General features: G+C 42.4%; 2 protein-coding genes across 2 annotated transcripts; both read left to right on the top strand.

Moving 5' to 3' along the window:
* Positions 1 to 682: 682 nt before the first annotated feature.
* Positions 683 to 16312, top strand: LOC113678531 (uncharacterized). The gene is made up of 9 exons (XM_089206173.1): positions 683 to 889; positions 3201 to 7260; positions 7677 to 7854; positions 8249 to 8534; positions 8984 to 9234; positions 9911 to 10139; positions 10998 to 12271; positions 12758 to 13876; positions 14632 to 16312. The coding sequence occupies exons 2-9, from the start codon at positions 3230 to 3232 to the stop codon at positions 15625 to 15627; spliced, it is 8364 nt and encodes a 2787-aa protein (XP_089062299.1). The 5' UTR covers positions 683 to 889; positions 3201 to 3229; the 3' UTR covers positions 15628 to 16312.
* Positions 16313 to 16785: 473 nt separating this feature from the next.
* On the top strand, positions 16786 to 19607 carry LOC149044776 (uncharacterized). Its single transcript, XM_089206177.1, has one exon. It carries the CDS (start codon positions 17817 to 17819, stop codon positions 18960 to 18962), a length of 1146 nt encoding a protein of 381 aa, XP_089062303.1. The 5' UTR covers positions 16786 to 17816; the 3' UTR covers positions 18963 to 19607.
* The last annotated feature ends 25 nt before the right edge of the window (positions 19608 to 19632 follow it).

The following is a 19632-nucleotide window of genomic DNA, read 5'->3' as shown; positions in this document are numbered from 1 at the left end:
TATTCATATTCTGTTAAGAATAAGATCTGATTTCCTACAGATATATCATGAGAATTATGCCAACTTGAGAAAACAAATGATAAAACATAAGTTTACAGTCTGCGGTGAGATTGGTTAAAAATTATTATTATCATTATATACTTAATCTATTTTTAAAAAAAGTAAGTCTTCTCTAGGCGACCAGCAATCCTCTGGTTCTGAATTCAAAACACACTAATTTTAATGAATTCACACAACAATTTTCATTGTAAAAGAAAAGATTTATCAAAGTCTGGGGGGGGGGACGGAGTGTTCTAGTTGTGTCAGAAGGAAATTCGCCTGATCTTCCCATGCGGCTCTGTAGTATTCTACTGACCCCTCCCTCATTGGCAGTCAATTTTCTATACCCCCCTTTCAGCGATGGCTGATCCCCTCCCTGTTCTATCCTGAAAGCTTTGTCGGCCGAACCCCCACCCCTCCTCCCATGGGCTATGAACAATAATAGTGACTGTTCCATAGTGTTTTTAAACAATGTTAGCAATTTTTTTTTCTTGAAAATCAACTTAAAGGTATTGGTAAAATAAACTTTCAAAAATGTTTCATTCTGCTTAAATTTTCGAGCTTTAGTTATGTGACCTTAGAGAGCATTATCCTCCCCAGTACCTTCGGGAAGCCCTTATGCTAATTTATGCGATGTTTTCCCGGAAGAGTAATCTGACCGTTTTCCGTTTTCTCGGAAAGTTTTGAAAGGAATTTGATCGATTTCCTTTAAAATTTGTAACATCGATTCCTCTCCAAGCTTTGATCCAAGACACCATGTGAAAGTTGGACTGGTGTAAGGACTGTCGAGATGTCTGGGAGAAACTGGCACGGTGTTTAAACAAGACAAAAAGTTACGAGCAAATTCAAGGTAGGATTTGCACATGCTTTTTGTAATGCACTCGGTATTTCTCGGCGTTCTTAAACCATCAAGCAGTTAGTTGTTGTTAGCAACAAAACTGATTTCGATTTCTTGTCCAATCTGCAAGTGGAAGCTAAGTATATCAGTAATACAGTAGATTTTAATCCGGGGAAATTTTCTTAGAGTTGGGGAATATTAACGCGATCAAGAGAGTTTTGCCTCGGAGGAAACGATCGATAGCGTAATAGCTTGCTTAGACACAAACAAAGCAAAATGGGCCACGTAAACCCAATACTGAACAGGGATGCCTAAGGGTGGATGAAATAGTTAAAAAGAACGATTTGAAACTTTATGGATAAATTTATAAACTTTTCCAGGGGCAAAAACTGTAACCAACAGAGATTATGCGGATTTAGAGTTTCATATTAATGCATGCACGAGCACTGTAACTCACTTTCCCACCGGAACACGTCGATAACTTTAATAAACGAAAACGTGATCAGGCACAGTTATAAGCAACCGAGTCGATCAGAGATTCGTTTCTATAACGACCCAGTATAGCAAAACATTCGGTTCCTTAAAAGCTGAATATTATTTACAGCATTTGCATTGTCGATCGAAAACTTGATGGTGTTGAGTTTCATATAATGAATATCGGGCTCATGGCTATCGGAATAACATATATCAGGAAGTAAGACAAAATGAAATGGTTTTCGAGCAAAGACTTGTTTTACTCTTCCCGAGAATTAGACTTAAAAATACGCCGAGCTAACATACGCTATGTGGTCAGTCGGTCAGGGGTGACCGGCAGTCCTGACATTTTGTTAAATTTGACGAATCGAAGAAACTTAGCTAATCCAAATTATCAAATGTTGAATCAGAAGTGACAAGCGGTCTTCCCGTTTGCGTTTTTCAAAACAATACATTTCTTAGCATAGTGTTGTAAATAGTGATATCTAAATGTTTTAAATTCGTTTTTGTATATATTTTTAACTGTAGATGATAGATGTTTTTGTGATTAATATTCATACTTTGGATTATTCTTAGTTATTTTATAGAGCGATTGACATTAATACTTTTTGCTACTCTTAGCTATTTTATGATTACTCGGTTGATATTTCAGCGCAGAGGGCCACTAGTTTATCAGTTATAATGTCATGTGTTAGCTTCTCTAAATAAAGTTGTTACTAAATTAATTACTTCCTTACTTACATGACCTACACTTTAAGTAAATTTGACGAATCGAAGGAAGCCAGCCAATTAACGAATTTCAATCAGGAATAAATAGTAAACGATTCAGCAAAGCTTTATAGCTCTCGGGTAAAATTAAGCTTGGAGACAGGTATGAGGTATGCAGCTGATGCAAGATATGAAACGTGAAGCTTACGTAAGGAGAATCTTTTTTAGCAGAGCTCGACTTTCGTCTCTCTAGTCGTACCAACCCTCTCACAAGCTCAATAAACAACTTGTTGACTCTTTTGTTAGGACCTTTTTTCTCATTCATATGACGTTTTTGAAAGACAGTTCTACTTGATAAAAAATTCTAACAGAAATGTTTCAATTTTGTCCAAGAGTTTGCTTTAGGAAGGGGGCATGGTATTTCTTATTTTTTCCAATTTTGGTCATTTCAAAATTAATTTTTGTATTTATCTTCGATCTCGATATCCTTTGCGATCTTTATCGTAAACGCACCTTCTTGAAAATCGGTTTCTTCTCAGTTTCAGGTATTAAAAAATGTGCCTTGTCAATTTTTGGTTACCACTTGTCTTGTCGTTAGACTGGGGGGGCGGGGGAATGGGGGGGTACTTCTCAGTGATAGTTTAATGGGGATGTGACACTGAATGGGGTCGCATTTTCATGACCGTATTGTATTGAATATAATAGGAACCCGGCAAAAATTGACGCAAGTACACCCCATCCCCCACCCACCCCTCTCCCAGGTGGTAGACCTCACTGACCTCAGTTTTGCGTTACTTTGTATTATCCTGGGATAAGGGATCAGTCATCCACCATCGCCTGAGAAATTGGGGGGGGGGGGAGTTGAGAGATTTTAGGAGGGATAACATGGTATTCAGGGGTAATGGGGAGAGTACAGTCGTCGCCAACAGAGTGTGAAGAGGTGACCATAGAAAGTTGACCGTGAGCGAACTCAAAAGAATATAAGAGAGCCTTATGGGGGAGGGGGTCGGGTAAATTTTGTCATAATAAAACCAAACTCCTTTGGATCTCCCCCCGTCCCTCTCCCCAGCAATAAATAATGACTGGACTTTTAAAGCTAGCAGCAAGTCAAACTCATTTACAATTTTTGAAACTTTTGCAGAAATTTCTTTGACGTGTACCAGTTATTCAATGGCTTACAGGGGTTGCCTTACCCTGTACTGCGGTCACTGCAACACAGGGCTGGCTACCCTGGATATTTTAATGTTAGCTACAGTTCCTCCATCAGCGACGCATATGGCCATAAAGAAAGAGAAGGAAGAAGAAGCCTACAAAACACTTAGAAAGATTCCAAACCCTGACGCTAAAAAAGCCTCTTTTTCTCCTTACAAAATTCTTTGCAAACAGTGCAATGATTACGTGGGTACAGTCAGCATTGTACACGAAAACACCCTGATTTGTTTCAAGATTGAAAACGTATATTTCAAAAAGGGGTATGAGGAAATCAGAGGGAAAAGATTGAAGCACATTAAAGACAAACTTTTGCAGTATGGCCTTGAGGTTGTTAATATTTCTCAGCTACAACTTCCAGATGCTATTGAACAGAATGAAACTCCTTCAGAGCCTTTGATTTATTGCGATGTACGGAACGACCTAACTAAAGAGCAAGTCTTCTCTTTTACGAAGCAGATCCCGCGCGGATATCAACTAGAAATGTTTCTGGAAGCCTTGCGCGGAAACACGCTGGTCTACCTTCCTACGGGCTCGGGGAAGACTTTGATTGCAGCCATGGTGCTGAGCTGTATGAAAAAACTAAACCCAAACAAATTGATGGTGTTCTTGGTGGACCGCATACCACTTGTGTACCAACAGAGTGACTACATCAAGTCCCAAGTTCCAGATCTCAGAGTGGAGATATTAGCGGGAGATGTTGGACGTTTCCCGGGCGATAAGTCGCGTTGGATAACCACCGTTCAGGCGCTGGTAGAGAATAAAATCGATCTCCTGGTTTTGACCCACCAGATTTTGTTAAACCTTATGGCCAGTGATCCTGTGGTGGTGCGCATGTCTGATATTTCTGTTCTCGTTTTCGACGAGGCCCATCATTGCCTTGGAAATCATTGCTACAATCAGGTCATGAGAGATTTCTACAGGGTCACAAGTAACAGGTGTAAGCCTCTAGTGCTGGCACTGACTGCCTCTCCAGCAGGCGCCGATACACTTCAGGCTACCTCGAAAAAGTTGGAGGAACTTCTGTCGAACCTATCCGCATGTGGGCGCATGCCTACTCGGTCTACAGACCTAGAGGTGTACTGGAACCGACCGGATACAGAATATCAGGTGGTTCCTCTTAACACCAAGCAAACAGTATTTGAATCAAACGTGGAGTTGTACCTAAACTCCTTGAAAGAGCTTATCGAATGGGAAGCCAAGTGTCCTCGAGCGCTTGACAAGTTGCAAGTTCTAAAACACAACTACCGCGGTGCTTTGCGTAAGTTGATTGAACGTTGCTATGGTGACAAGAGCCGCGTAAAGGGCTTGGCGCTTGGGGAACATGCCATGCACATGCTCAGTGTGATTGAAGTGAACAACATCTTGGGGAACGAGTATGCTGTGGAGTGTCTTGAAGAGTGCATTAAACAGCTTCGAATGGCCACATCCCCTTTGGAACGGCTCAAGAAGAAGCTCGTTGGTTCCTTAAATGCGCTAAAGGTTCTAGAATCGTCGATCAAAGACCTCAGACGAGTTTCAAGCTTTTTCGCATTCAGTGACAGGTATCAACACCTCACCAAGGAACTTGAAAATTTTATTCTTCGAGTTGAAAAAGACGAAACTTCCAGAGGGATCATTTTTGTCAAAATGAGGAGGACTGCCCACAAGCTCTGTGAACGGCTACGGAAAGAAACTGAAATTTGCGAAAAGTTGAACCCAGCCTTCCTCGTCGGTCATGGGCGGGGAAGCGATGGAATGGACTGGAGAGGAGAACAAGAGGAAATCCTCAAGAAGTTAAGATCTGGTGAAGTTAAATTACTTGTCAGCACGAGCGTTTTAGAGGAGGGACTGGACGTACCAGTGTGTAACCTGGTCATCCGCTTTGACAGCGCATTGACTGTACGGGGAATAGTGCAGAGTCGCGGGCGAGCATCTCGCAGACCCGACAGCCGGTTTGTCGTCATCTGCAGTGATTGCAAAGAGCAAACGAACGCGTTCGATGCTATCAAAATGGAAAACAACATGGAATGCGCAATGAGGTTGCAACAATATTCCACAGCACGATTACAGGCAGAGTCATTCGGTTGTGAGATGAAGAAACCAGACTTGAGCCAACGGTCACATCCCGTTGAACCGCCGAGCATGGCATGCGCAGAAGAGGAACCACAAGCTGAGGAAGAGGATGATGACGTGGAAAATGAATACAGCGTCGAAGCAATGACCATCCATGAACGAGGAGAAAGTCTCGCATCAGGAGGACCCAGAAAGAGAAGAAAGAAGCGTGTTCCAAATGTACGTATCGCTATTTTCAATGTTGTCACAGATAGTAACAACAACAAGGAAGTTAGCCAACTGACAGAATACTTCGAGAGATATTTTGATTTGAAGTCCTTGGCGCCAGAAACCTCTGAAGTTGTTAAAGATGCTGAGAGTTCAGCAGGGGAGGAGAGCACTTCGCACCAAAGTCACTCAGTCATTCTTCGCCTACAGTTAGAGCCTTGTGAAGACCAAATTTTCCGCAAAAAAGAAAAATTCTTTACTCATATCGTTCAGTCGTGGTGTTCGCGTCCCAAAGCGTATCGATCTGAAACGGAGAAGCACTGGTTATGTCGAGATGAGCCCTCACAGAGTCAAAAGTATTCCAAACAGGTGCTTGTCATCAAAGCAGAAGCCATCAATCTGGGGTACTTTTGGAATCGAGCGCATTTCTGCATTCACTGGCCTTTCAACTCCACCAAGCGGATGGAAAACATTCGCGTTGCGTTTCAGCATGATCTGCGAACATTGTTGATCTGTTTTACAATGGCTAATCCATTCAGTAAATGGAAAGCAGATCTGTACAAGCTGCAAATACGTTACAGCGAACTGAGAGAATTTGTTTTGGTGGACAAACGGAGCTCATCTTCGTCTCAAGAGGTAATAATCTCCCTGAGGCATCCTCCACGCATCTATAGAGCGAAGAATTTAATCAAGAAAGAGCAGGATGACGAAGAAAACGACTTTGAAGATTGGTACTTCGATGAGAACGACTACGACTTCGATTTTGATGACGATCGTGGCTTCTCCAGCGAGTACTCGAGCGATTCCGAAGATGATCAAACGACCTCCGGAGTCAACCGCAGTAGTGCCGAAAGTTCTCAAGTGGGGTCCGAAGATGATACCGAAGCTCTTTTGACGAGTTCGGATCTCGCACGTATTGACGACGTGGTGAATTGGGAGCGTGTTACAGAAATCGGGGACAGCGGGGAAGCTTTTGGTTTGTGCTTCGCCTACAACTTTACCTTTAAGGCGAGTGAATGGCAACATGTCAAAGAGGTACTTAAAAGCATTGCTAGATATGACAAGAAGTCGTTCTTTGTTTCTATGCGCAAATCTGTGAGACGATTACCAGAGGTGAACATTTCCAAGGAGTTACCTTTTGTCGTCAAATACGCCGCGCAATGTGTTCTGAGTTCCTTCCCATTCGCCAGGGGTAGAATCACGACCAAGTTCGCCACTTTGCTTGGAAGCAAACCTGAAAAAACAACATTGTCTGCCTTGGAAAGACTTGGCACGGCTCTCCATCGGAATTTATTCTGCGATCCAGAGGCCCAACTCGAAGCCTTGCTGAACGAAACAAATCTGAATCTAGGGGGATTCCCAAAGCAACTGCTACCCGATCAGTGCGCCATGATAAAACGGATGGTGATTACACCCACAAGGCTCCTTTACTACACACCAGAGATCATGTCCAAAAATCGTGTCCTTCGCAATTACAACACAGACCAGTTTTTGTGTGTGAACTTTCGTGATGAAGACTTCTCGAGGCTCTCATCCGCAGCTGGAGCCATTGATAACATTTTAGAACGTTTGAGGCGGATCTTGGACAGCGGAGTGATCGCAGGCGGGGATAGATTCCTTTTTTTGGGATCTTCCAATAGTCAGTTGCGCAATCACGGCTGCTGGTTTGTTCGTCCCAGTCCTCAGCCAGAGGAGATAAGAAATTGGATGGGAGACTTTTCTAGAATAAGGTACTAAGATCGAAAAAATGTTTATGGACATGTGAGGTTTTGATGGACATCTAAAAACGATCGAAATCAGGAAAACCTGACCTAATGCCAAAGGGTTGGGGGGGGGGGGGAGGTTACCCGTAATGGAGCATTTAGATCTAAAAATAGCAGCGTTACTCCTAGTGAGAAGTTCGTGCATGCCATGGAAAACGGGGATCAATTTCAGTAGCTGCGCACCTACCCCTCCCCTAACCCAGCATTGACCCTAACTTGTTACTGGTTGACTGTAGTTGTGCCAGGGGAGGGGTAGGTACACAGTTGCTTAGATACTAACATTGATCCGAAAACGGGTTAGGCTATTGCGTGATAACTCACGTGGCGAGTGAGCGCCAATCATTTTCCTTTAAATTCTCAACAAGTTTCCCATCTATCCTTAGTTGTGTTGCCACATTCATGGCGCGAATGGGTCAGTGCTTTTCGACATCCATGGACGCAGTTGGTATCGACCTCAGTGAAGGGACCGATTGGGAAATGGATGACGACATTAAAACACCGGATGATAGCTACTGCTTCTCCGATGGTGTGGGAAGAATTTCGGAATCTCTTGCTCGCCAGGTGAGGATTTGAACTCAGAGAACAGAAACACTATCAGTAATTGTTATAGGGAAAAAGACTTGAAACTCAGTTAATGCAATCGCTTCAAGTATAGTTGTTTCTATTCATAGCAAGAATGTCAGAAATATCATTTTTAGAACCGGTGATTTCTGCTACTGTCATCGTTTTTATGTAGACGAGAAGTCACTCCTCTGTATTGCGCACGCGCGTTGATCGCGAGTGAAGTCATATTTTGTAAGGATGCACTACTCAACGCTAGACTGATGTTAACCAACTTGACGCTTACAGAGCCTTTTTCCTTGAGCTTGCCAACAACTGTGTGCTTTCTCAGCGTCATTAACATTGAGTTAGTCTCTCCACGCTCGACAACCGTTGCACTTCTTCTCCTTGGCAGGTCGCCAGGAAGATAGCCAAGAACTTTTTGCCTTCCGCGATCCAAGTTCGCTTTGCTGGATGTAAAGGAGTTCTAACACTTGATCCCAGGCTTCCAGACAACATAGCGGTCTTCCGCCCGAGCATGCGCAAGTTTGAAAGCTCCCATCGACGGATTGAAGTGCTACAGACCTCTCGTCCCCAGGCCGTTTTCTTGAATCACCAGTTGATCATTCTTTTGTCGAATCTCGGTATCCCGGATGATGTATTCATGAAATTACAGCATAATATGTTGGACCGATTGGCAGGTGAGAACGTAAATAATCGATCTGTTTCAAATAGACGTCGCCATGTGTGAACGTGAGTAAGTATAAGGAAGCTGGGTCGAGTACAGTGGGTCGAGGCCGAAATCTGAATCATGAAGCATACTTAATTTCTTATGTGGTTTGACTTGCATTGCTTGTCTTCTGCTACAAATGGTTCCTAATTGTGCAGTGGGACGTAATTACAAAAGAAATGTTTAAACATGAAATATTTCGCTTTTTTATCTTTTTTCTCCCAGAAGTTAATGATTAGCCTCGACTTTGTGCACTAGACTCAGTTTTCCTCTAAGTCAGCACTTACCAAAGCAATTCTGCGGAGCCGAGGTAGCATCACCTCTGAAACTTGAGAAGCAAAGAACCTGGAAAAGACTTGTTACCAGACTCTCTGTTCTAGCCTCTTTATTGTGAGTAACCTGATTGTATTTGATTTTAAGGAATGCTTGTAAACGAACAGCTGGCTTCTCAGCAGATGACTTCGGGGGCCAAAACTGGCATCGCTTACACGAGCCTGTCTCAAGCTGGAATACAACTGACCACTGAACCCTTCTTTAAGTCTTTGTTGGTAGCACTGTACAAAGAGCGAATGCAAAATCTGCTTAGTCGAGCCCGCATTCTCCTTCCACCAGCGGAGGCTCGACTTATGATAGGTGTCATGGATGAGACGGGGACCTTAAAGCCAGGCGAGGTTAGAATAAAAATAGTTTGATCTGTGATTATTCTCGCTGTTGTTACTTTTTGTTAGTGTTCAGTGTAAATAAATTGTGTGTCGTTAGACCAAAACCATCTTTAATTACAACGGCCATTCGGAAGAAAGTGAAATAAACCAACTATTTGAGGATAAGTTTTTCCTGTAAGGGTGTTTCGTTGTGGAACAGTTGGAACAGCCTTTCCCATGGATTCTGATCGACTGTTTCCTATCGCGAATTCAAAATTTAGTGCGTCATTATAACTTTTGAATGAGACACGGCATCCTAGAAAAGCGGCTCTAATGATATGATTGATTTTTATTCTTATAATACTGTATTAGTTATTAGTTAATTATTAATCAATCAATTAACGATATTAATACTGTATCAATTATTAGTTAGTTTAGCCGGCAAAATTAAATATTATGTACTCTTAGATTGTCCTGAAGGATTTTGTCGTTTATAAACAAATTTATCTCTCTATCAACGCGCGAAAAAACGCGAGTGACCAGTTTATCTAAACCTGTCACTCTGCGAAGTAAAGCGAAACGAGTGGTCCCGAATCCCTTTTGATGCTCAATGGATTTTTTCCATTTTTTTCTTTTTTGCCATTACTGCTTAAATTACGTTTGTCTACGAGCTCTAACATTTCTTCTCAAACTGATGTCTCTCCAGGTATTTGCACAGTATTCAGCGACTTCCAATGACCCTGATCACGAAGGAGAATTCAGTAAATCAAAAAAGCATATCCTCAAAGGACCGGTAGTGATAACAAGAAACCCTTGTCTCCATCCCGGGGATGTCAGACAGCTGACCGCAGTATACGCGGCTCAACTCGTTCATTTGGTGGACTGTGTCGTGTTTCCTAATCATGGACCACGCCCTCATCCGAGTGAAATGGCAGGTATAATTAATGTTAATAATTATTTCTGATCCTTCAGTATTGATCACCAGGTTTCATCATAGGCAAAAGAGTGACGAAAAAAAACTGGTCATTCACAATTTTTCTCCTTCTTGACTAACGCGCGACTCACCACCAATACCGCTGTCGCCATTGCGCATGAACAGAGCATGGAATGACGGTGTCTTCGTGTTTACAAATTTTCTCTTAGTATGCGCATGTGCGAGGAGATATCCAGTAGTGCACGCAAAGGATTTGGCTCAAACTGAACTTTAATTTTTTTGGTCGAATAATTATTCTTAACCTCCATCCAGGGGTAGAATATGAAAACACATAAGGATTCAATCAAGTTCTTTTATAAGTCTACTTCTTTTCGGCGGCAGAGTAGTTAATGGTCGGAAATTAAACACTTGACGTGCGATTTTGTCTCATTGGCTACTCTTCGGTGAAAAGTTTCCGCTATTTACTTCAGAACTAACCAATCAACATGCGGGAAAAGCTCTATTCACTTTTGGGTGTGTAGTTTATATTAATGATCTTTCTTAAGGTGCTCTTTCTCTGCTCTTTCTCTGGACTCTGTAAGCTCACGCGTTCATGCTTAACCTTTAATTCGCATGAGTGACCAAAGCCGGAATTCTTCATGACAATATCAATACAATATCAAGAGAAAAGTGACGAGAATAAATAACAATATTCATTAGGGGATTATCCGTTGATCTAATAACACATTCTCCGAACTAACATCATAAGAATTGTCTGGTAGACGGTGAGGAGAATTACTGTGGAAATCTTAGGGCTGAAAGCGTTAATGCCACCGGTAAGGATGTCTTCAAATTGTAATCATTACTTTCTTCTTGTCAGGTGGAGATCTCGATGGCGACCTGTACTTTGTCTGCTGGAATAAAGAGCTTTTGCCAAAGAGAAAACTTTTTCCACCGATGAATTACGAAGCACCCCCTAAAAAAATAGTCCAAGGACCAATTCAAATACATCACATGACCGAATTTGTAGCCGAATATATCCGGTTTGACCAGCTTGGTGTGATTGACAACGCACATAAAGCACATGCCGATTGTGACGAGGGAGGGGTCGAGTCGTCACTATGTCTTAAATTAGCTGAGCTTCATTCATTAGCAGTTGACGCTCCAAAGACGGGGGAATGGCCCGAAATGCCCAAAGAGGCGAAAGTCTTAAAGTTTCCTGATTTCATGATGAAATCCGACAAACCCAGCTACCCTTCAGACAAGGTTTTGGGAAAGCTTTATCGGGAGTGCAGAGCATTTAAAGACAGTATAGGGAGAGAGGTTCCACGAAAGAAACCACACATCGACTCCGCTTTATTAGTGCCCCATTTCCAGAGGTACCAAGACGAAGCAAAGGAGCTGTATGAGGAATACTCCAACCAGCTTCAAACGCTAATGAACCTCTACGGAATTGAGACAGAAGCCGAGCTGCTCTCGGGCTGTTTTCTTAAAGTACACTCTCGTCTTGGAAGAGAAAAAGTCGAGATTGCTGACCTAGTTGGGCAAATTCTCACTAAAATACGCGAAAGCTTTCGCAGAAGGTTCTTCAGAGAGTTTGAAGTGAACGAAGATATTCGAGGAGCCGAAGATGTTATTTCCGAAGAAATGCGAAGAAAGGCCTCGGCCTGGTACTACGTGGCGTACAGCAACAAGCAATCGACCGACGCAGCAGAAAATGGCTCGGATGGAACCCCTTCAAAACAGTTCTTAAGCTTTCCGTGGCTAGTTGATGACGTTATGCTGTCAATCAGAACAGAAAGAGCATGTGAGGAACAGGAGTCTCCAAGCATCGTAGAGTCGATTAATGAAAGCGTTTTGAAGGTCTTTGAGAAAGACAGAAGAATTCTCTTACCGTGTTTTGAAGAAAGACTTCAGAAAAAGAATCTCATTGCTAGAGAAATTCCTGGAATGAGTCTTGCTTTATTCGGTTCTTCAGCGACACTTCTCTTCAGAACAGATTCGGATCTTGATCTTTGTGTGCTAAACTCTGTGCGCGTCGCGCGACGAAAAGGATTGGATCGAGAGGAACAGATCGCCTTATTGACGAAATTACACCCAATCATGAAAAAGCTGTTTAAGCATGCGCGTCTGGTGGAGTCCGCTAAAGTTCCAGTAAGTGCTGTCTTGAAGTTGAGGGAGGTGGATTATTTCTCTTAAATAATGCTTGCGCTGTGACCTCTGTCATGTCATCCTATAACTGTATCGTTTATCTGAGGATCTAGCAAACTCATCTCGGAGTAGCGACACCTTGTATACATGCGGAAATTCTCGATACAATCGTCATCAATGATTAAATTCTCGAGCACTCAATGAATTCACATAATCCACTTTTCTTTTTTTTTTTTGCTATGTTCCCTTTCTGCACCCAAACTTGGTATATAATCTTCTAGAATGAAAGAGGTCACCCTTCCATTCAAAAAAGGAGACAAAAAGATTGACCACTATGCTTGTTTACGTGAAATGACATGGAAACTCGGTGGAAGACTCCCAGATGAGCGCTTTTTAAGAATTTTTTTCCTATGGCTAAGAGTATTCTGCCAGGAGATTCTCTCCCTGAAAATAACTGTGTCTAATAACGCTGTTTTTATTTGATTTCAGGTGATTTCTTGCCAGAACCCGTCCAATTATGGGGGTCCCTTAGTTAAAGTAACAGGTGATCTCTCAGCCTCATGGGAAGGTCTCCTCAAAGCTATTGTGTTATCCAGCTACATAAGATCATACCCAGGTCTCTTGCCAGTTCTCCGTCTCCTCCTCAGTTGGGGTCATGTGACGGGGCTCGCAGGACATGGTGTTGAGGCAGGGATTAAGTCAAATGAGCTAACTTTCTTGTTGCTGATGTTCTGCGCTTCCAAGAATTTGGTGCAAAATTTCAACATGGAAAGTGTTTGGGAAAGGTGCTTTCAGATTTCAACTGGACAAGTGAGCGACATAGTTCTTATCCAGGAGTGGCGAGATGTTCTTGCATCTTTACCGTCATTGGAATCCTCAGAAAACGAGGCCAGTGTTCCAATCACTCTCGGTGATGAAGAAATCGGTGAGATCCTGCTGACTTTTTTCCAAGCTTACAACTCCACTCTCGAAGCAGAAATTCCTCAACCATTTGCGTCACTATTAGGCGTGGCCAAACTATCAGAACTGCTGGACGCAGAACACTTGCGCCTGCTCAAGGAGCACATGCAACGCGCTTTTCATCTGTTGGCACTTTACGGTGACGTTGAAGTGCTTCTTACAATCAGTGCATCAGAAATCGACCGTGTTATTTTCTTGTCAGAGGAGCTGTCATATGCCATGGCGGGCTCAGAAAGGCATAACGCGTATGAGTTGTCGAAAAAGACTGGTGCGAGAGTAACAATTCGTCCCAGTCTCCCCGGGTCAGGATTTGGTCTTGTCCTTCAAGCTATTGGTACTGAGTCTGCTGTGGCTTCAGTAGAGCGAGCACTGAATGCCATGGCAACGCAAGCCTTGCGTAATAGGGCTGCCATTATGTCAGTTTGCTTCGTTAAGGAAGCCAAACTCATGGTGATAGAAGGTTCTCTTAGTGACGATGACCGCATCACTTTAGTGCCGTACTACGGATATCACCACCCCACCCATGATAGTCTGGCTTTGTACGTGCCCATGCTGATAAATCCGAGATCTGACCTTAGGCGTATAGGAGCCGCCTTTAGCCGATATGAATTCCAAAGCTTTAAGGAGAAGTTTCTCACTCAAGTTCAGGTATGAATTACGATGACTGTTACAGTGCTGTAGACGCTGCTCTGAAAGTTTTGAAGGCACTCGGGTTGATATCGGGAAACTTCGCAGATCTTCGTGCAGTGCTTTGGACACTGATCTGAAAGTTTTGGAGGCGCTCTGGTTGATATCGAGAGACTTTATAGATCTTCGTGCAGTGCTTTAGACAGTGATCTAAAAGTTTTGGGGGCTCGGGTTGATACCGGGAAACGACGGAGATCTCCGTACCAGAGACGAATCTTGTGAGCTTTACGAATGCATGATTCCACGAATAAAATATTTGCCATTGTTTTAAAAAACAAATTATAAAAAATTAGCATTATTTCCCTGAATGTTTTTGGGCCTTTCTTCATCTCATTTTCCATTACATCACCTTCTGTTGAACATTTGATTTTTGAACCTAAAGACCTTGATTCAAAGATTCAAGACCAGTCATTGTTATTTGGCGGGATGTCGGGGGGGAGGGAAGTTGGAGGATTTTTGGGGGTTCACATGGTTTTCAGGGGCAACATAGGGGGAGATCAGTCGTTGCTAACAGAGTATAAAGGGGGACTATAGTAAATTGACTGCCAATTAACTGCCAATGGGGGAGGGGGAACGCATAAAATTATTCTAGAGCCCTATGGGGTTTCAGGTAATTTTTATCGTCACACAGAGAAAATTCTCTAAGCTCCCCTTCCCCTCGTAGGCTATGAATTGAGACTGTTCCCTTCACTTCCTTTTTTTTTCAATTTTTCCAGGTGATAGAGAGGGATTTTGTGCCTTCCATTCACGGTGAAATGGAGTTCGCCGTTCACTTCGGACGCATTTATGTTTTAAATATTCCGAAATCATTTACTGAGGACACAGAATCGCCAACTGTTAGTGTGTTCCAAACAAATCTGTCACGTGGTTACAAACCTCGACCCAGTGTGCTCTCCACCACTCCTAGAAATGACAAAAAGTACGTCAAGACTCTAAAAAGTCGAAAAGTTAAGAAGCGAAAGAACAACGAAGTCGGGGAGGATGGAAAAAAGGCACCAAACCGGAAACCCTCTCGAAGCTCTTTCTTTACAATCGTTACATCGCATGAGAAAATCATGGGTTTTCTGATGCAACGCGGGTTTTTAGAGGAAAAAAGCTCAGAGTCCTACCTGGTTGAAATACACACGGATCACGAATTCTGTGTTGTCACAGATGGAGCTTTCAATTTTCTCGAAATCATGTATCCCAAGCTGCGCTGGTGTGCGGTAGATGTGAAGAGGTCTTGGCGGGAAAATCCCGAAGATCATGACATCACTGATCTAGACGGAGTCGAGACTGATGTCCGTTTCTTATTACAGACCCGCCATGCACTGCGCTCAGAGGACATACGTGGAACTGCTTATGAACAGTACCGTGATACCTTGCAGCCTCAACATTCCGCACAGGCTTCCCGATGTCCTTATGTAGTTAAACCGGAAGTTTGGAAGGAGGTGGCCTTGATTCGACACAAAAAGTCCCGGATATACAAGCTGAACGAAGACTTAGCAATGCAAAGCGAATTTAGGAAAGCCCTTCGTATCAGTATGAACGAGGTTACTGAGTATTCTCGACCCACAAAACACGTATCTGCCTTCAGTAAAGTTATGACACGATGGGAAGTTGTCGCCAAGGCTGGATTACCCAACAGTTGGAGTAATAGCGAAGCTGTGGAGAAGCTATTGAGGGATATCTGGGCCTTTGCTTTTACTTTGGCCTCACATTTATCCGACTAAAAGAAAAGACACTGAACTGTTTTATCCTAAGTGATAGATTTTTTTTCTCTCCACAAGCTTGTGTAAGTTAGCTCGCTCCGTCATTCATAGCGAGTGTAAATAACGCGATAAAAGTCTCTCAGAGCTTGAGGTGCTGAAGCGAGAGAAACCCGCCACCCATTTGATAAGGCTGATCTTGATAACTGAGGACTTACTCTTCAGAACAATGACAATTACTTTGAATTGTGATGCTAGCTTGACTTCAGAAGAATAGATTTATGCGGCTCTACGATTAGCTGTAATTTGTAGTGGGAAATTCAGCCAGAGGTTGTTTCCAAATCTCAAGAACTTGGAAGAAGTATTTCCCCTTAGCTATAGAGCTGTCGAGGTTTCCTTCCCCCGGCCTTTAATTCATGTAAAATCGAGTTTGACCCTTTACACTCTAACATCAGTATGCATATTCTCCATACTACTCTCTACACATTTCCGGGGTTACTGAGAAGGAGAATTTGTTAAACAATCAAGAGCATTTTAAGTGGTTGATTATATCCTTTCTTCCTGTGACAATAATTTGTGATTCAGGGGCGATATTGGAAGGAGAAATTAGATGTTGGTCACTCTTAGGCATCAAAGGACTAAGTTCATATGACAACGTTCCCTGTTTATTAATTTCCATGGGACAATAAAGCGATTCATTTCATTCGAAGTAAAACTCAAACGATGGTTAATCCCCCCCTCCCTGCCTTTTTGTTCCAGAATTGTAAATAAGCGCCTCGCGCCCATTCAAGGGATATGCGTTTGTAAGGGACCCACTTGCAACCTCCAACAGACTTTAGCACTTTAAATCTGTCACGTCACAGATGCTTCAGTCTGATTGGCTACGCCACTCACTGTCCGTTCCGTCATAGACAGCAACTAAAGTGACCAATCAAATTACACACACATGGCGTGACCCATATATATGCGTTAGTGACCAAGCGTGAGGTCAAGATGGCTGGATATTGACCGAGTTCTCTTTCTGCGTTTTAAAAAAAGGGGAAGAAAAACAAGGCTAAGCCATTTTAAGCGAACAAGCTTGGCAAATAAAGGATTGGTTAGATCACAAAAAGATTTTGCTCTGATATGGATCAAGAATTACTTGTTTATTTCGAGAGTCGGAGAAGAAAGCCAACTGTGTTTATAGCACAATGAACCTACGAGAATCGTTTATGTTTTCGTTGTTTTGACTGTCTTCTGCTGCTTTTGGGGACTCAAGCACTGACATTGTCCAAAAGTTAAGAACTTTAAGGGTTCACTCCATTAATGCGGGCAATCCCAAGCGGGTAAGATGAGGCCATATTGCCTGCTCGGGTAGCTAATGAGAACAAAGGATTCGTTTCCTATCACCTACGAGCGCCGCCGGTTTTATAATTAGCATCATTATTCAATAAAGATATGAATCTCTCTTGCTCTTAATGAATATCTTGTAGCTTTACACAAAAACAATTAGATAATCAGCTGTTGAATTCTGTGCGTGGATGTTGATTAAGGCTTCTTTCATATCAACTACAGCTCCTAAGTTAATTTTTAGATATATATTACGTGAAATTATTTTGGGATGTGGCTTGGTTTCCCAATAATGCGTAAACAGTTTTAAATGTTAGCTCAGTCAAATGTCAATAAAACAAAATTGATTGAATTGTGAATTTTCATAGATCTTGAGATTTTTACTTATGGCTCGATGCACATGTGTTTACCCTAACTAACGGCGCCAGAAGTTTACTTAAGTGTCACATTAGAACGCTCCTTTGAGTTCCAGACAGAAACATAAATAATTTTCCTCGAATCGATCAGTCTGCGCAAAATTTGGTGATCTTGCATTGTTGTGCAAAGTTTTGAAACGTACGTATGGAGCCATTGCTGTGAACGTAAGTTTTTTAGTTTCACCACGCTACCGTTTCCCTCCCACTCGTGGTTTGCTCAATTGTTTTAAACGTTTTACGTTACGTCTTTTCTGCAGCCAATGAGAACACCCAAATAAGGTTAGCTGATGCAAGTATCTATTAAACCATGAGAAGGGAAAGTCCCTTTGAGCTATTTTTGAGAAAATGAAAGCAGGGAAAAATCCCATGTTGTGGAAACCGAAATATATATAAAGGCTTCTTGTGACGCTTTCAATTTCAGTAGAGAAGTTGAAAGCTTGCTATGCACTGGATGCGGTAGATATCAAAATGGTTTCAAGGGAATCCTTAGAAATCTGGAAGGATATCAGGAAACGTAAATCCGAAGAGCAAAAGCATCTTCTTCGATGGCAACTTCAAGCAAGGGAGCCGATCCGTCGACTCTCTGACATGAAACCAGGCGACCACCTCTTGATGACAAGAAACCCGGGTAGTTCGTTGGAGTACGCGCACCATTTTCTCTGCAGCGGAATAGACGAGAAGAGCGGAAAGCCAAAGATCATTCACTATTATAACACACCGGGAAATGCCATGAAGCAGTTGTTTCCGACCTCCCTCGGTTCCGGTTCATGTCTCGAACAGCTGGGGAAAATTCAGGAGGCGACTTTGCCCGACGGAGACTTGATTGCAAAGAATGATGTCGATTCAGAGACGGACCTGTTAAGAATCGAAGTGGAAAGGGTTGTTTGGCCGGACGAACTGCGACAATACTCGACAGAAGAGGTGATTGCAAGAGCTCTTAGAAGGATGAACGAGAAATACTACCATCTGACAAACAACAACTGTGAATCATTCGTTATGTGGTGTTTGTGTGACCTTAACATTAGCTTGCAGGTAACTAAAACGGGGAAAGCCCTTTCGGAGACATCAAGTGCCGCGATAAGAACACTTTGGCATGGGATTCAGCAGCTACCGAAGGTGGGTGCCGAAATTTGGGACGACTTTGCAGCGGCTGCAGCTGGAAGAGCTGTGAGAAATGCCTTCTCGAAACTCGGAATCGGCATTGGGGTTGTATCGACCATGGTTATCGAAACCATTATGGCAATTGTGGACATTCGTAAGGAGTACGCGAAATGGAGAGGTGGAGTATTAATTAAAACAAGAAAGGAGTTCATCGCGGAAGTGGTTGACAAAGTGATATTGGCGCTTTTTCGTACCGGCGGAAGTATCGCTGGGACGATTGTAGGCCAAATTTTTATTCCTGTTCCAATCGTTGGTGCCCTCGTTGGAGCTCTACTCGGAATGTTTGGCGGTCATTTGGTTGGGAAATGGTTCTCAGCGCAAACAAAGGAAGCTTTTGGGCAGGCCATTGACGCACTCATAAATGAACTTGATGAAATGAAAGCAAAACTTAAAGCTCACTCACATAAATTCGAGCAAAACATAAAAAATATATACTGTTTCTCTCTAAAATGAAGGACGGTAAAGATACAGTCTTGTTCTCCACCTGACCAACGATAAATAAGCAGCTCAGCGCTGTGTGATACGAACTTAATACATATATATCGTCGCCCTAAGTTGGAATTCTTGACAGACTGCTTTCTCTTCAGCGTTATTCGTGGAGGTAGTTTAAAGACGTGAAATGATATGCTAAGGAACTAACAACAAATGCCAAAAACAGGCGTTCGAAAAAAAGAACAAGTGCTTGATTGTTTAACGAAAGAACGAGTGAAGGAACGAAAGGACTGACTGACTTGACAGAGGAACGGAAGTACGAACCGATCAAAACGCATGTAGAAAACGCTGAGTAATGTAAATTCAAATTCAGTTACTACATATAGTTGAGACATGTGATCTCTCTAAAAAGTTAGATTTCTATTAAAGTAGAATTTAATACATATTATAAACTATGTTATTGTTTAAAGTCAATAGAAGGGAAATTCTAGATTTAATTTTGTGTTAGGTTTTTATTGGTATCTTTTTATTTTACATATTGACATATTTTTTTTCTTTGATGCACTAATTCAGTCAACAAACGATTTTCTTCGTCTTCTTCTTCTTCTTTGTGATAGCAAATGTAAAGGTATGAATTAATGATAGAATAAACATCTCGTTAAATAATCGAAGCCTTGGTTATTATTTTACG

This window comes from Pocillopora damicornis, chromosome 5 (assembly GCF_964200805.1).
Source record: "Pocillopora damicornis chromosome 5, jaPocDami1.2, whole genome shotgun sequence".
NCBI lineage: Eukaryota > Metazoa > Cnidaria > Anthozoa > Scleractinia > Pocilloporidae > Pocillopora > Pocillopora damicornis.
Note: the sequence above shows the minus strand (reverse complement) of the source record. Positions and strands in the feature narration are given on the sequence as shown.

What these genes read in the sequence shown, in the direction of transcription:
- LOC113678531 (XM_089206173.1), top strand. Translation starts at nt 3,230, where the DNA reads ATGGCTTACAGGGGTTGCCTTACCCTGTACTGCGGTCACTGCAACACA. An exon ending in CGGAATCTCTTGCTCGCCAG is followed by an intron (nt 7,855 to 8,248) that starts GTGAGGATTTGA and finishes TCTCCTTGGCAG; the next exon opens with GTCGCCAGGAAGATAGCCAA. An exon ending in TGGAGTCCGCTAAAGTTCCA is followed by an intron (nt 12,272 to 12,757) that starts GTAAGTGCTGTC and finishes ATTTGATTTCAG; the next exon opens with GTGATTTCTTGCCAGAACCC.
- LOC149044776 (XM_089206177.1), top strand. Translation starts at nt 17,817, where the DNA reads ATGGTTTCAAGGGAATCCTTAGAAATCTGGAAGGATATCAGGAAACGT.